This window comes from Taudactylus pleione, unplaced genomic scaffold, assembly GCF_031769625.1.
Source record: "Taudactylus pleione unplaced genomic scaffold, aTauple2 ptg000093l, whole genome shotgun sequence".
NCBI lineage: Eukaryota > Metazoa > Chordata > Amphibia > Anura > Myobatrachidae > Taudactylus > Taudactylus pleione.
The window spans coordinates 13359673-13376574 of NW_028284495.1; the positions used below are offsets into that span (position 1 = coordinate 13359673).

Below are 16902 nucleotides of genomic sequence, written 5' to 3' on the forward strand. Positions count from 1 at the left end.
AGAGTCTGTACTAGCCGGGCTCTGGAGGAATCCCTGGGCTGCTGCCGGATCGACGGGGACAGGTAAGTCGCGTGGTCACCGCTTGCGGTGACCCGCGTGTACATGCAGCCTTATGCCTCCGGTCTCTGGGGACAGACCGGAGGCGCTAGCGGTGGCGGCGGGCTCCCCCTCCATGGAGGCATACCCCGCGTGTCCACAGCCCACCAGGGATTATAGCGGCAGCGGGAGCCGGCATCCCGGGGGGTTAATTGCTAGCCAGGGGAGGAAGCCTTCCCTGTCTAGCGGCTCCTCCCCTCAGCTCAGCGCGCCTTTCAATAATACAGTCTGGCGTCGCTGAGCTGCTTCCTCCGCGGGCCACGCTTCTTCTGAGGTCTCCAGCGGCCATTTTCTCTCTGTGGTGCTGCAGAACTCTTAGGATGTCAGTGAGCCCAGTCCCCCTGCGTACCTGGCCATTTTGGGTGAGTGTACACAGCGCTATAGCCTTCCCAGACACTGAATCTGGGCAGTTGAATGTAGCGACATTGTGCAGTATATTATATGTCATGCTTATGTATGTATATATATTTTTCTGCATTGTATGTGACTTATGCTAGTGCTGACTGTCTGCTTTTTCTCTCACCTGTCAGTGTATATCTATCCCTTTTCTTTATCTGCCCTAATACAGGTGTACCTGGGGTGGTTCTGAGACCTCACATATATATATTTGTTAATATCTGTGAGGTTTGTCACATACTGTTGCGTGCTGCACGTTGCCATATTTTAGATGGAACTGTGAGTTGCGTACGCTGATAATGGGTTCCTGCAGCTAATCTTAGCGTCAGTCAGGACCGGTATGGCGCTGCTTAATATTTCCGTCAAGATAGTCAGATATATCTGACCAGGAGATTGCACACGATACTGCACCCATTATTGCTATCCTGCAAGTCATAGCCTGCAGGAATTAGTGCGGAGGATTTTAACTCAGAAAGGTTTACGTATGCGGCACCATCTGGTGCCGGGCCCCTTGCACGACCCCCTTAAAGGGCGTTGTTTCTCAGGATCCTCTCCTTTGAGGATCGCCGGGCGGGCCCCATTGTCGTCACTCGCTTGGAGTTACTTCACCATACTGCCCTTTTGAACTCGGGGTATCTCGCAATTTCTTGCAATTTACCCCTGTGTCACAGACTATCGCTCCCTGCCGGGGTTTTTCACAGTACATGAATTACCTCCGATACCACATCGGTCTGTCATTCCCCTTGCAGGGATTACCACAACGGCCACCCTGGTGGATGTCGTTTTATACGAAATACTAATTGGCGTGATATACGCCCTGTGGTTACTGACCAGTGGCTCTGCCGTGAACTGGATGGTATATTCGGCTCTTTCCCTCTCACATGGGGGGGAGCCGATCTCAAGTATTATTATCCCTGCTTTGGGGCTGGTAGCCAGGCTCATTCTGGATATAGAGAATGTCGATCCTGCACCTGTATCATACATCTCCCGTTTTCTGCCCAGCGGGTGGATCTCATAGCGGGAGTCTGGCTGTCCCCAGATACGAGGAGTCACAAAGGCCTCCTGTTTCCCATTCCCTGAGGGTCCTCACAAGTAATGGAAATCCCCTTCTGGGATGGATTTGTATGTTAATCATCGGGTTACAGGCATTAATACGCCTCCCATCCCGGCCTGGACGGATTTTACGGATCCGTAGGTGGTAACTTTGCCTGAAATCAATGTACTCGTTTTCAGGGCCTGTTGCCCGTCCTACCATGGCCATCGCATGGTGATGCTTTTGTGACGTTTTTCCCCTCCAACACGTCTGAGGTTCAAATATCTTTTTGCCGCTCACAAAATATGCAGTGGTCATATGTGGGATTACCTCATGGGATGCCGGTCTTCTAACTTTCAGGGTTTCGGCGGCATCTGTATCCGCCGCAGTACCCTATGGCTGCGTTATGGGAAAGCAGAGGTGCACACTCCTTCCAGGGGGAAGTTCTTGTTTGGTCCTGACCTTGACAAGATCGTTGCATCATTGGCAGTATCACTAATGGGGAGATACCGTCTTTAGCTACTCCCACTACATTCGGACTAACTCTGTTAAGTCTTTTTGTCCTCAGGGTCAGCCTAAAGGCCTGTTTTTTCCTAGGCTGTCGGCCTCCACGGGGGCCACCATATCCAGTACCGAGCAGTCCTGGACTTCCGGACGACCCTGTTTCTACACCTGAGGATATACCCTCAGCCTGACGGGACAGGTCTACATCTGGGGAATTTCCAGAGTGAGGTACTGATTCTCAACGGCCTCTCATTGCTCATGCAGCCTCCTCACAGGCATTGGTACACGGGCCCTTCTTCAGAACTGATCAGGGCCTTACAATCCCAGAAAGCTATACAGTCTTTGTGGTAAGCAGAGCTATTTCGGCCAACCTCACTATCTCAGTGAGGGACTGGTTGTTCTACTTTCTTTTTGGGGCGGTGACCGACTGGTCCTCCTTTGCCTATACTCTGTCTCAAATCCCTGAATCAGATTCCAACGGTGCCTTGACTCAGGTGGAATCGTCCATGCTCCATCATCCGATGTTTGGAACCTGGGGATTTTATGGTATATCCGAGTATTCAGGATACGTACCTACGGGTACATACAGAGCCCTCTCATCAGCATGGGTTCAGGTTTGCTGTGCCACAGCAACACTTGTAAGTTTCGGGCTCTGCCTTTTGGGGCTGTCCTCAACTCCACCGGGGTTTACCAGCTTTATGGATTTTCTGACAGTTCACCTGTTCAGTGTATCCGAATGCTCCTTTCTCTGGACGGTCTCCTACTTTTAGCAGGATCACCAAGGTACTTTACCGCCAGGTCAGGATAACCGGGGCTTCTTCTCGTCACAGAAAAGTCCTCCCTGCATCCCTCACAGGGTTTTCTTCATCTGGGAGCACTGCTGGATTCTCAGAATCTGAGAATTTTTCTGGCGTAAGACAAGATCTCCACTCTTCAACTTCGAGGGTGCGGATATCTACGCAGTCGACATATGTCATTACTCTTTGTGATGCGCGGTCTACCAGAGTGTCTACCTTTTGGTAGGGTGGAATGTGCTCAGTTCCATTCCAGGCCTTGCCATAATTGACTCCCCTCCAGATGGATCGAGTTTTTTCCATCGGATCACTGTTCGAACGATGATACTTTCTACGGAGGCGAGTTGGTCTCTGTCCGGGTGGCTATGGCCATCTCGTCCAGGGTGTTCTTTGCTAAAGACAGTGTCTGGTCCGCATTCATTTCGGGGCAGTTGGACGTCTGTCGCTTCTGCCCTGCCACTTACCTTGTTGATACTTTAAGCTGTCTTGGACTTTCACTCTGGCCTAACCCATTTGTCACGGTTAACCTGAATAGGTTCAGTCCGACAGTGTCACAACAGTGGCTTCCATCTAGGCAACACTGGTAGTTGGGTGGCAATGTTAGGAATGTCACCCATTCTGACATAGTCCAAGGGTCTTCTCCTGGCCAACTCTGCGGTGTTTATTCCCGGAGCTCTCCATTGGGAAGCGGGCTTCCTCAGCCGTCACGGCGTGCATCCCGGGGACTAGTCTCTTCTCCAAGAGAGGTTTCAACTCCTGGTGAGCAGAGGGGGCCTCCCTGAGGGGATTGATCCCCATGGCCTTCTGACTCGATCACACATTACCGGTGTTACAGTCCAGCTCTAGGAGTACTGAAGCTACCTTCAGTGACTCTTTGTCAGTGAAGTGGTCCTTCCACTTTGTGTACCTGTGTCCTCCGGTCTCCCTTCTTCCTCGAGGTCTTCGGAAGTTTAATTCGAGACGGAGGGGTTTTCCTTCTGGGGGCTCCAGGTCGTCCCAGACATCACTGGTACTAAGATTTTCGGAGTCTCCTCCTCGATGCTCCGTTCCTACTGCTTCACTATCTGGACCTGTTGTCTCAGGGTCCTTGTTTTTCCCTGGATCTGGATCGCTTGTCTTTAACTGCGCCCCTACTGTGGTCCTCGGGCTTCCCTGGCTCTGTCTTCATTGAGATGTTTAGAGCAGATAGGCCAGACTTTGCTGGGATCTGCCACGGACTGTGGCATACATAATTCTTATGGTATCGTACCTGTCGATACGATCCTCCGGTGTCCAGGATTTCCAGATATTCTGGCATTCCTTCCAGCTGGCTTGGGTTTCACCCTTGGCCTGGCCTTCCTGACAGTGCGGATCTCTACACTGTCGGTATGGTTAAGATATGGAATTGCTCCGCTCTGGTATCCAGTTCATCCTTTGGAGTGTTTTCTGGATTATGTCTCCACTTATCCTCCCTAGGGACTCCTGGGGAGTTAGTAGTGGTTCTTTGTTCCCTCCGGGGACAGTCCATGGAACCGCTGGTTGTGATAGCCATTACATGGTCTATTGTTTAAGCTCTCTCTCTCTCTCTCTCTCAGGGTGTTTAAATCAACCAGGAGAGTGTCTGAATGGGGAGCGTTCTCATGTGGCTCCCTCTTCTGGAGGGCATCATGTCAGGGTGTGAGTTGCTCTCGCCCTGTGTTTCTTCTTAAAGTGGTTTTTAGGTTCCATATTATTCTGGAACTTATGGTATGGCCATTCAGTTCCCAGTCCTCTCGGCTGTTGTGGCCTCATGGACTGTGGTCCGGCCTCTTTGGCTTTATGTGATCCGTTCAAGTTCCTTATGGTAAGCGGACTCCTTATTGGTGGTCTGCGGTTTCTGGTTTTAACAGGAAACGATGGCCGGCCTATAATGAAATGTTGACTGGATGGCCTCGTATGTCTTCCTCAGGGGCCTACCCATGGGTGGGCATTTCTGTCGTTGAGGCTTGTTTTTTTCTCGGGCCGTGTAACCCTCGTGGGCGGCTCGTCGTGGCGCCTCGGCTGTTTTGCCTTACTAGGTGTCCACGTGGTCTTCTGTCCATACCTTTTTAAGGTTCTAGGCATTGGTTTCCTTTGCCTCTCAGGATGCTTCCTTTTTGGCGACGGATTCTCCTCTCAGCACAGGAGCGTCCCCACCCTTGGTTGAACTGCTTTGGGACATCCCCAAGGTCAACCCTGTGGACCCCCTATGGACCCTGAAGTAGAAAACAAGAGATATGGTAAGAACTTACCTTTGTTATCTCTGTTTCTACGAAGTCCATAGGGTCCACAGGGCTCCCGCCCTGACGCACCTGGCTTCATATGGGCTGTGTTACTGGTCACCGGCTTCCCGTCTCCTTTTCTGTGAGTATGGTTCTAGAGTGTTCCAGTTTTCTCTCTCTTTTTCTCTCCTCCTCCGGCCTTTGGCTACTTACAATCTGAGGTGCCTCTGGCTGGGGGGCGGGGTTATAGGGAGAGTGGACCCAAGTGCATCCTGGGAGCTAAAAGCTTTAACTGCGTGGTGCCCGGATTTGGTTCCCAACCTATACCCCAAGGTCAACCCTGTGGACCCTATGGACTTCGTAGAAACAGAGATAACAAAGGTAAGTTCTTACCATATCTCTTGTTTTAATTATCACAGGTTAATTCCCAAAATTGGATTTTAACCTGTGATATATTAAAAGTTACGTTTTAACGGGCAGCACAGACGGTGTAGTGGTTAGCGTTACTGCCTCACAGCACTGAGGTCATGGGTTCGATTTCCACTACGGCCCTACCTGTGTGGAGTTTGTATATTCTCCCTGTGCTTGCGTGGGTTTCCTCCGGGTACTCTGGTTTCCTCCCACACAATATAGTGGTAGGTTAATTGGCTCCCCACAAAATTGACCATAGTGTGTATGTGTGTGAGCATGTGGTAAGGAATATAGATTGTCCACTGGGGCAGGGACAGATGTGAATGGTAAGATATTCTCTGTAAAGTGGAATATGTGTGCGCTATATAAATAACTGTTAATAAATAAATAACATATAGTGCACCACATGACACTTCATCTCTCTTTCTTTGCTCTTGTATATACAATATAGATGTCTGTGGTAGCACCCCTCATTTGCATTATTTAAGTTGTTATAATACAATATAGGAGGGCCTATGTTCTCTAATTTTTGAGAAGTAATTTAAATATTCTTGTGCGACCATTAATGTTCTACTAACATCTTATGTGACTGCACTTTTCTCTAAACAGAAATTATTGAAGGAAATGACATAGTGACATGCCATCCAATACCGCTAGCCTGGTAAAGTAGTGCAGTGGGGAGCAGGGCTAGCTACTTGCTGGTGTAAATAGGCTTAGTGTCATCTGATCAGCTGAGAATCAGGTTGGTGCTGTGAGTGTGAGTGTCTCTCGACTGAGTAAGCAGTGACAGCCATGATCTGAGGGTATAGTGCTTCATCATTACTGTTCTAATACAGGGGTCGGGATAGTCCCAGAGCGCCTATCTGTCCCACTTCAGTAAATATAGTGATAAGACTGCAGGGGACACACTCATTGTGCAAAGTCCTATCATAGGGGCTGCAGACAGAGGGGGTTAAACTGTCTCTCCCAGGTGCCCCATCTCTATTAGTAACTTGTTAATGAAGATTGGCTTGAGCCTTCCTGTGTGATCCCTCAGTGAGAGGGTTGATAGAGAGGAGCCTCTGTAGATATGGGGATGTTTCCTCTAGTATTTCGTTGTTGGCGTCTCAGTGATGAATGACTTGTTATTGTGGAACCCTCCCTCTAGGTATGTGTGTACAATATTGCTAGGAGGCCCACAAAGTTCTAGTTACTCTCCTGCATTTACATTTTCCTGCTTTACAGATACCGCAACCCCAAACATATTTAATAATTCTTGATTTGTTTGTCTTTTTAAATTAGGCAGAGTTATAATATTCAGGAACTGAAGTTGAATAATGTAAAAGATACATCCGATTACCTGTTAAAAGAAATCGAAATTTCCAACCTACACATGAAAACCGAAAACAGGGATTATGATATACAGATGCAGATTAGACAGAATACGCAGAAACAAAGCTTGGTAAGTAGTCAACAATATTAAAAGTTATTAATTCATGTTGACATTCTCCAACCTAGGTAATTATTCGGTACATTGGCAATGGGGGTTATAGGATGGAAGGCAGAAAATGCATGTTGCTTCCTTTCATAAACAGCATTGCCCTTCAGTTCTTGCAAGAGACTAGAGGGGCAGAGTGCAATGAGAGCTACACATCAAAATAGATATTGAAATTTAAATGTATAAAATTTTAATTGATATTTTATGTATTGATCAATTCTATCCTCGTTTTTCTCTGGTCTTCTCCCCTTGTTTTCTCCCTATCCCTGGAGTTGTATGTGCTTCCCTTATTTTCTTGTCTCCTATCAACCTCATGCCTGTTCCATCTGTCTCCTGTAAGCTCCCATCATGCCAGCTCACTTTCCTTTTTTAGCTCTAGTTTGCTACCCTTGCCCTATGTGTAATGCCCTGCATTTACAGTATATCCCCCTTATCTTTTGTGTCTGTATACCTCCTTCATTGGAACAACAGGACCTCCAGCACTGCCTGTTTAGTAGGTGGAAGACATTTTCTGTTCCATACTTTTGCAGGAGTCCCTTACGAGGTAATATCTTTACACAAGTAGGGCTGGGTCTAGACTAAATAGAGCCCAGGTCAAAAAGTCCCTTTGGTGCCCCCTTTAAAAAATTAAATCTATAAAAAAAATTGTGTGTACTAAATAAAATTACCCCTTACCCATAAGATGTTTTCTCTGAAATATGGAACTTCTGAAGAAGTTGATCCTTCTGGGGCATTAGCGTACAACAGAAGTTCAACCAGGCTTGTGCAGCCTGTGTCACCTCCTGCCCTGTGTCCCTTCCAGCCTCCGGGCCCCTATGTCTCTCCAGCTTCCTGACCTCTGTGTCTCTCCAGCCTCCTTCATATCTCTACTTCCCCCTGTCACTTCAGCCTCCTGCCCCCAGTCACTCCAGCAACCTACCACCTGTCACTCCAGCCTCCTGTCTTTCCATCCTCCTGCCCCCTGTCACTCCAGCTCCTGCCCCCTGTGTCACTTCATTCCCAACACTTCTGCCTCCTGTGTCACTCCAGCCTCCTGCCGGTGTGACTTCAGCCCCGTCACTCCAGCCTGTTGCCCCTGTGCCACTTCAGCCTCCTGTCCTGTGTCACTCCAACCTGTTGCCACCTGTATCTCCACTCCCCTGTTACATTCCAGTCTCCTGCTCCCTGTGTCACTTCATTACCATCACTCCTGCCTCATGTCACTCCAACCTGTTGCCAAACTTCATTCCCATCACTCCTGCCTCCTGTGTCACTCCTGCCTCGTGTCACTCCAACCTGTTGCCCAATGTCACTCCAGTCCCCTGCCCCCTGTGTCACTCCAGTCTCCTGCCCTGTGTCACTCCAGCCTCCTGACTTCTGTGTCACTCCAGCCTCCTGCCCTCTGTATCACTCTAACCCCATCAATCCAGCCTCCTGCCCAAGTACTCCAGCCTGCTGCCCCCTGTGTCACTCCAGCCTGCTGGCCCCTGTGTCACTCCATCCTGATGTTCCCTATGTCACTCCAGCCTCCTGCACCCTGTGTATCTCTAGCCTCCTGTAATACCTCAAGAGCCTACCCCATCCATTGGCACTTCCAACTTAGCTTCTTTGTGACAGCCTGAAATGGTCCTCTTCCTCAGCGATGCAGCACTGAGAAAAGATGTGGCGCTGATTCGTGTATGCACAGAAAGCACATGACAGAGGTTGCTTATCTGGCAAGAGCTGCTGGGTCCTAGTGTCTGATGGCTGTTAGTTAATGGTAAAAACATTTAGCACAGAGCGTGCCTCTATCGGATGGCGGCACGGTGCTGGCGAGGGTAACTGCAGCGACCCCTGGTCACTCCAGCCTCCAGCCCTGTGTCACTCCAGCCTCCTGCCCCTGGTGTCATCCCATTCCCATCACTCCAGCCTTCTGCCCCCTCTGTCATTCCAGCCCCATCACTCCAAATGCCTGTCCCCTGTGTCTCTCCAGCCTCCTGCACCCTTTATTACTCCTGCCCCTGTGTGTCTCTATATTCCCATCACTCCTGCCCCCTGTGTCACTCCATTCCCATTCCTCCAGCCTCCCCCCTGTGTCCCTCCAGCCTCCTGCTCCCTGTGTCACTGTAGCCTCCTGCCCTCCGTGTTACTCCAGTCAAGTCAATCCAGCCACCTGTCACTCTGGTCTACTGCCCCCTGTGTCACTCCAGCCTCCTGCATCCTTTGTATCTCCATTCTCCTGTGACAACTCAAGAGTCAACCCACTCATTGGGCGCTTCCAACTTACCTTCTTCTTGACAGCTTGAAATGGTCCTCTTCCTCAGTGGCGCGGCGGTGACCCACGTATGTGCACATGATAGAAGTCGCGTCTTTGGCAAGAGCCGTTTGGTCTTAGTGCCTGGTGGCTATTAGCAGATGGTAAAAACATTCAGCACAGAGCATGCCTCTATCAGATGGCGGCGTGTTGCTGATGGGGTGACGGCAGCTGCGCCCACATGCCGCAGCGCCTCTGGCACTTACCCTGACAGCCCGCCATTTCAACCACCCCTGCACACAATCATACCAATTTATAAATCCACATATAACTGCTAAACAAGTCCTGCTTTCATGGGGGAAAAGAATGTAGCCCACAGTATGGGTAGCACATAAAGATGACAGCCAAGCTCCAAGGTTGCTGGCCACCATTGTAGGTGTCACCACTGCTATTCACTTTTGCTGTGGCGCTATAGTCACTAGCCATCAACCATTAAATAATCAATGGTGTTTTTAAATGGTCAAATTTAAATGGTAATATCTCACATGTGACACAGTCCCTATTCTGTGTTGTCTGCATCTATTTATTGTTATAAGTGTTACTGTTATTATATATGAGGCATGTTCTGATTATATTATACAATTCAAAACTATGGAAAACACTGGTAAAATATAACCATTTAAAGGTAAAGTGACTTCTGGAAGTACTGTTCCAGATGTCTACCTAACACACAAACTACTTCCTACAATTCAAAACTATGGAAAACACTGGTAAAATATAACCATTTAAAGGTAAAGTGACTTCTGGAAGTACTGTTCCAGATGTCTACCTAACACACAAACTACTTCCTCTGATTTATATGTTACGCCAGGGGTTCCCAAACTCAGTCCTCAAGGCACCCTAACAGTCCTATCCATGCTTGTGCATAGATAGTATAATCAAACTGACTGAAGTACTATGTAAGTCACCTGTGCTTAAATATGGATAACCTGGAAACCTGGACTGTTAGGGTGCCTTGAGGACCGAGTTTGGAAACCACTGTTACGCAAGACTTCATAAAGGACACTAGAGGAATAATAATTATTTGTAATTACACAATGGGCAACAATTTCAGGACTATGTAACCAATATTTGTACCAATATGTACAGTATAGATATTTTTTATATACTTTGGAAACAAAATGTAATTCATGGTAACAGATCATTTTATGGCAAGCTATAAAATATTATACTTTCATATGCTGTTATTACGCTTATATTATATTATATTTTCTCAACTGAATATTTTAAGTGTTTCAAAAGATACAGTTCTTAGATTATAAAGGATAATGTATCCATTAATGGAATTATATTATAAGGATATTAATATTCATTTTGTATTCCATTACCTGTGTAAAGCCACAACAGCCTTTTCACAGAACATAAATGATTCAGAATACAGAATAGTAAAAAAGAAAGGAAAGCTCTACACAGTATGTTTAACAGTGGATGTTTGAAAATCCAAGATTCATATTTTAGCTGTAGAAAATACATTCCATAAAATCAGTGCCCCCTGAGGAAACGTGAAACAAGTTGGCACTATTAGAAATATACATTTTCTAAAGAGTACCTAAATATGGGAGAGATCTCTCAGGGTGGGCATAGTGTGAAACTTTCAGTGCCAATAGATATTGGCACTGCATAATACAACCCTGCTGATGCTTCAGTATGATGCAGCTGCATGGACAGGCATTGTTCCCAGCGATGGAACGATGTACTTTAACGATATATGGTGTGATGGTGTGTGCTGTACATACTACACGATCTGGTGCATGATGGCGCAATATATCATTGCATGTCGCAGCTTGACTTCTTTCTTTGCATCGTCCTATCTGCTGTGCAGCACCAGCAGATGGAATGCAATGAATGACCGCCGTGCACACACAATCGGGCGTACACACTATACAATCTGCACAATATTTTGTTCCAATTCCCCTGTCGGAACAATATATCTTACGATATATCTTTTAGTGTGTACCCAGCTTAAGACATACTTAACTTTGTAACCAATGGTTAATGCAAGCAGGTGCGCCGAGGGGGCGGGGGGGGGGTACTATTTACCTGGGCCCGGGCTTGCTAGAGGGGCCCGAGTCCGGCGCCGCTCTCCCCCTCTCTCCCTCACTCCTCCCACCCACACATCAGCCCAGTGCACAGCGTGTGCTGGGCTGCAGTGGGAGACTGCTTACAGCTGCATCAGTCTCCTATGCTTTACGCCAGGCTGAGGGGCTCACAGCGCCCCCCTCCCCAGCGTAGCGTCGCTCATCGCTGCCAAAGTATTTTTTTTTCTCTCTAGCTCAAGGGGGTGTGATCGCGATTAGGTCACGCCCCCCTTCACCTGGGCCTGGCTGGGCTCTCTACGCCCCTGAATGCAAGGCATGGAGATCTATTTGCAAAGTAGATGCTAAGGGGTATATTTACTAAAGTGAGAGTTTTTAGAAGTGGAGATGTTACCTATAGCAACCAATCAGATTCTAGCTATTATGTTCTATCTAGAAGGTGCTAGTTAAATGTTAAGTAGAATCTGATTGGTTGCTTTGGGCAACATCTCCATTTCTAAAAACTCTCACTTTAGTAAATATACCCCTATAAGTCTATTGCACTTAAATCTAAAGTAAAAAAGTGTCTGCTAATGTGGATTTTTCCATATAGTTAAAGTATAGGAAAGTATCTTCACAATATCATTTATTTGACTTTTGCTTTGTGTAATCAGTTGTAAAAGTTGGCTTAATAGCATGTGGCCATGCACATGTTAACCTACTACAATTAATTCACAATTATGTTTTATGTTTATTTTCAACCATGCAATTGAAATGAGGTGGAACTGCTATTTTAACACGATTATTTTCCATTCTTTCTAAACGTGTTTTTATATTGTATTCATTATGTACATATTTGCATGGTACAATAGCAGCTAACATTTAATGCTGCCTAATAAAAAAATAATATTGCATATTACATATAGAGGGCCTGATTCACAGCTGCAAGCAAGTTGGCCACATGGCGCACTCGGAAATAAATGTGGATCTTCGCCTGTATTCAGAGTAGGCTCCATCTATGTGGCCACTCTACCCATGTCCATCTGCTTGGCAAAGTAAACGTCGTCATTATGGGCATACAGATGCATATGCCCTATACCTGGTACAAGAGATCCATCTGAAATCAGGCAATTCTGCCCCCATGACGTGCACTTACAACAAACACTTCCTACGTACAAGGCCCCGTTGCTGCCCAGTTTTACACATTCAGGAGCAAGTGGAAATGCAGCTGCAACGTGCACACTTCTGAGCCGTGTAATTGCTTAGTACCATCAGTGGCAAGATTTGCTGCCTTGTAGCACTTGGGGCTTTGTACTGATATACAAGCAGCGTACTATCTGTGTGGACTTCATACGTTCCATGAGGGTTTCCATCCTCTGGTTTGGCTGTTGCATGCCTGTGTCTGTGCATTTGGGTGCCTATCGTAGAGAAATTAGATTGTCGGCTTCACTGATTTGAATAAATAAACAGTTTAGACTGTATAACAGTGTAATATATTAGTCCTATATAAAGAGTAATAATAATAATTTACTTTAAGGAGAGTTGTTTAGTCAGCCGCACAATAGTGTATCTCTGTGTTGACCTGGCCAGTCCAGCAGAGTAGGTCTTTCATATTTGTGGCCAAAGAAACCCAGGTTTATTTAGTCAAGAATTCAAACGTTGCTACCTACATGACCTCATCTCCTGGAACTTATAGTGAATTAAAGGACCTCTTTTCTGTTGCTTAGGTATTGATGTTTAGCCTTTTGTTTTATTTATTTATCTGTGTTGTTAGAGGACAGAAAATTATTTTCAGTGTGTTATGTTGGCCATACACACTACAATTATCGGGGCGATCTGCCTGATATTGGCGGATCGCCCCGATATTTGTAGCGTGTGGGGGGTGACCGAGGGTTAAATACTGCTCGGTCGGGCATGCCGGATTGTCCAGCATGCCCGTCCGATGCAATATTTACCGGTAAACTGTCGGCTGCATCGGGCAGTGTATGCCCAGCCGCGGCCGACAGACATACATTTCCTGTGTTCCTTCCTATGGAAGGGACAGGGAAATGTCTCCTCCCCCAGGGGCGAAGCGCGGATGTCGGGCTGATACACTGTGAGAGAAATCTCACAGTGTATGCCGGCGACATCTGCGGCTGGCAGGCTGCCAGATAAAATGTCTGTTGGTCTGGCAGACATTTTATCTGGCCGTGTATGCCCAGCATAAGTAAAATAGAGTATATTTATCCTGACCTAACAAATCAAAAGGTCCCGATAATAAACTAGGCAATCCCGACAGCGGCAGCCCGACAAGGGTGAAGATCCCGATCGTCCTAAAGGTAAGTATAAACTAACCTAATTGAACCCCCTAACCCTCCTTTAGGGTGCCTAACCCTAACCTCCCCCGTGCCTAAAACTAATCCCTCCTCTAAGTGCCTAAACCTAACCCCCCCTTCCCCGCAGCCTACACCTAAGTCCCCCGGGGGGGTGCCTAACCCTAACCTCCCCCTGGGGGTGCCTAACCCTAACCCCCTCTTCCCCTAGCCTAAACCTAACCCTCCCGGGGGGGTGCCTAACCCTAAGTCTCCCTGGGAGCCCTGACCCTCCCCCCCGCACGGCTGTCCGCGCCCGGCGCACGGCTTACCTTCGTTCGGTATGCTGGGCGTCAGTCTTCCGGCGTCTGGTTAATGACAGGCGTCGAGTTTTCGACGCCTGTTATTAGTACCACGCCGGCATTAGAAAGTCTGGAAGCCGGCGGTCGGCATTTGGTATTGATCTTGATACCAAAACTCAGTTGATATCCATTGTTCTAATTGTGCATACACTCGGTCAGATTTAATGAACGATTTAACGATTTTTGCAACGATTTGAACGATTTCATCAACGATGAACGATTTCTGACAGTATTAAAATTAATGAAATCGTCAAAATCTGTCTGCAAACACAGTCGATGTCAGAGATCGTTATTTGACATGCGGGAACGTGCATCGTTCGTCGATGCATGCCCTACATGTCAAAGATATGAACGATTGAACGATTTTTACAATCGTTATCATTTATATCTGATAAGAAATCTGACCGTGTGTATGCACCATAACAGTGCCACCAGGTAAGTATTATTGTTATGGAGACACAAATTTCTCAAAAGTATAGGAGGTGAGTTTTTCCATGAATGTGGAAGCAGGTCATGTCCAAAAAAGATACTTGTAAACTAGCACTTTTTTTTATTGTTCATGCAGTAAATGATTTTAGCAGGTGCAGTATATTTTGTTGACATGAGAATGTTGATTTGGTCATAATGTTGACATGCTTTCATTGTTGACATTGACTAGGTTGACATTCATTATGCTGACACTGGTGAAATGTCAATATGATGTGAATGTCGGCAAAACGTCCCTGGTGGTCTAGTGGTGACTTATGTGGTACGGCAGCTCTGGCGGCCCCAGAATTGTCTTTTGGGTCTGATGGCCAGCTGATGATGATGGTCGTGTGTATGTCTAACCCTAACCTCTCTGTAGTGCATAACCTTAACCTTCCGTCCTGTAGCCTAACCCTAATCTCCCCTTCCACAGCCTATCCCTAATCTCCCGTCCTGTAGTCTAACCCCAACCTCCCCTCCCATAGCCTAACCCTAAACCTCCGCTGCCGTTCCCTGCAAAATGTCAGCGTTTCACGTGTCCACATTCTGCACATGATGACATGTTCATTGTTGATATTTGAGCAAAGTCGACATCATAACTGTCGACATTGGAATGTTGATATTGTAAATGTTGACATTTTGACTGCATCCCGATTTTAGCACTATACATTTGTGAATGTGTTCAATGTCAGGGTATGACATAAATCTCTATGGCCCCCACAGGATTCTAATTTTTGTTTTTCTTTTAGCATCTTAGAAAAGGGGAGATAATAAGACATCTTCAGGACATGACTGATTGGCAGAATATGTGAATTATAGACATGATAAACCCACCTCTTTGTTTTCTTTGAAAGCTAGAATGAAATGAGTGAGGTGAAAACTAAAACAGACCTCTTGAAACCTTCCCAGCCAAGTCAGCCTGCACTCCCGAAGGCAATGTGCTCTTAGTACACTCAGTTCAACTTTTCATTTTGCTCTGATCTCCTCAAAAGTAAAACACCAATAAATGAGGTGGCCTATTTGTAGTCATTAAAGTGCCATAACCACCTAGCGGGTTTCCAGCCCTTACAGCTGTACATATACAGGCAAGTGCAGAGGTACTGAGCTACCTAGCAGAGTCAAATGTCTCAAATTTTTTGTTAGGCTACAGTGTCTTTGTTTTTGGCTTAAGGTTTGGCTTCAGAGGTGCTTCCCACACACACAGTTAGCATATATTCCTTCACCTATGGTTGGTTCAGTTTGAATTGCTAATAAAACATTTTTTTTTTGTACAGGATATGCTTGATTTTTATTTTATTTAGTTGGACAAGGATGCCTTTCCTAGTATGCTTGAGAAGAAATAAAGACAAGAAAAGCAATTACTACCATTTTGGATCATTGAGCTACCATGCTGTGCTCTATGAGCACTGCCTGGGTTTTCCTGTAGGCATGTACGCTACGTTATGATAATCCTGTTGTAACCAGTGGTGATTATTATTGGCATGGCTGTAAAGTGTGCAGGGATCTAATAAAGTAAAACCTAGACATGACCTAATTGGGTCAGGAGTCTCTTGGACATTATAAAACAACATTTGAGTTGAGGCTTTTTTGTAATGCTCGTTTATTTTTATTTTTTTATAGCATTGAACGATTGTCTTAGATTTTTGGGGGTGATTACGGGGGCCAAAAACAGGGTTCCTCTGCTGAAATAACTGTGTAATGCCTCACAGTTGTTACAGTACAGAGCTTTTAACATTCTCATTTATTTTTATTTCTACGCTCTAAAAACCTTTTGTCACACTGAGTTCTCCAAATTGATATTCAGAGATAATATATATATATGTGTTGGAGATCTTAGTAGTAAGCACAATTATTTTTTTGTCTAAGCTATATTTAATAAGCGGTTGTTGCTGGGGTTTAAAAACAAGAATAACATAATATATAACATGCAAAGGGAAAAATAACATACATAAGTACATAAAGAACAATAAGATGACAGATAATGTGGCAGGTGTGGAAGAATGGCAACATTGATTTGTTATTTGTTAAGTTACTTATTTCACATGTATAATACGCAGCACTTTACAGAGAATATTCAATAATGAAGTGTAGTTGTCAATCTGTATTGCTTACCACACACACTAGGATAAATTTTGACAGTAGCCAACAATTATGAGTGTGGGAGGAAACCGAACCCACAAACATGGAGAAGAACATGCAAACTCCACACAGATATGGCCCCAGTCAGATTTAAACTCCTGACTTCAGCATTGCAAGGCAGCAATACTAACCACAGTCCCATCGTGCTCCCCAATACAAAGTAGAAAACATCCTTATGATTTAAAATATTTATATTAATATATATAAAATCCAGAAGACGTGGCACTCTGACTGCATAACAATAGCTCCGGTGCCCTTCCCGTGTAGGAAAATGTATAACCAAAGAGTCAGGAGGCACTCGATGAGACTTCACACTCTCACAATAAACCACAGCAAAACTTTGCTCTTCTTAGTGTCAACGTTTTAGTGTAACACACTTTTATCAAGACATGAAAATATAACCGCAATACATAGCTTAAATAATCTTC

The 16902-nt window shown here is 45.9% G+C and overlaps 1 protein-coding gene across 1 annotated transcript in view; it reads left to right on the forward strand.

Moving 5' to 3' along the window:
- The window catches only part of CCDC178 (coiled-coil domain containing 178), a 434648-nt gene that overhangs the window by 165446 nt on the left and 252300 nt on the right, over positions 1-16902 (forward strand). Inside the window, exon 17 of the mRNA XM_088469772.1 lies at positions 6735-6894. Within this exon, the coding sequence (XP_088325898.1) occupies positions 6735-6894 (160 nt within the window). The remainder of the gene's footprint in view (positions 1-6734; positions 6895-16902) is intronic.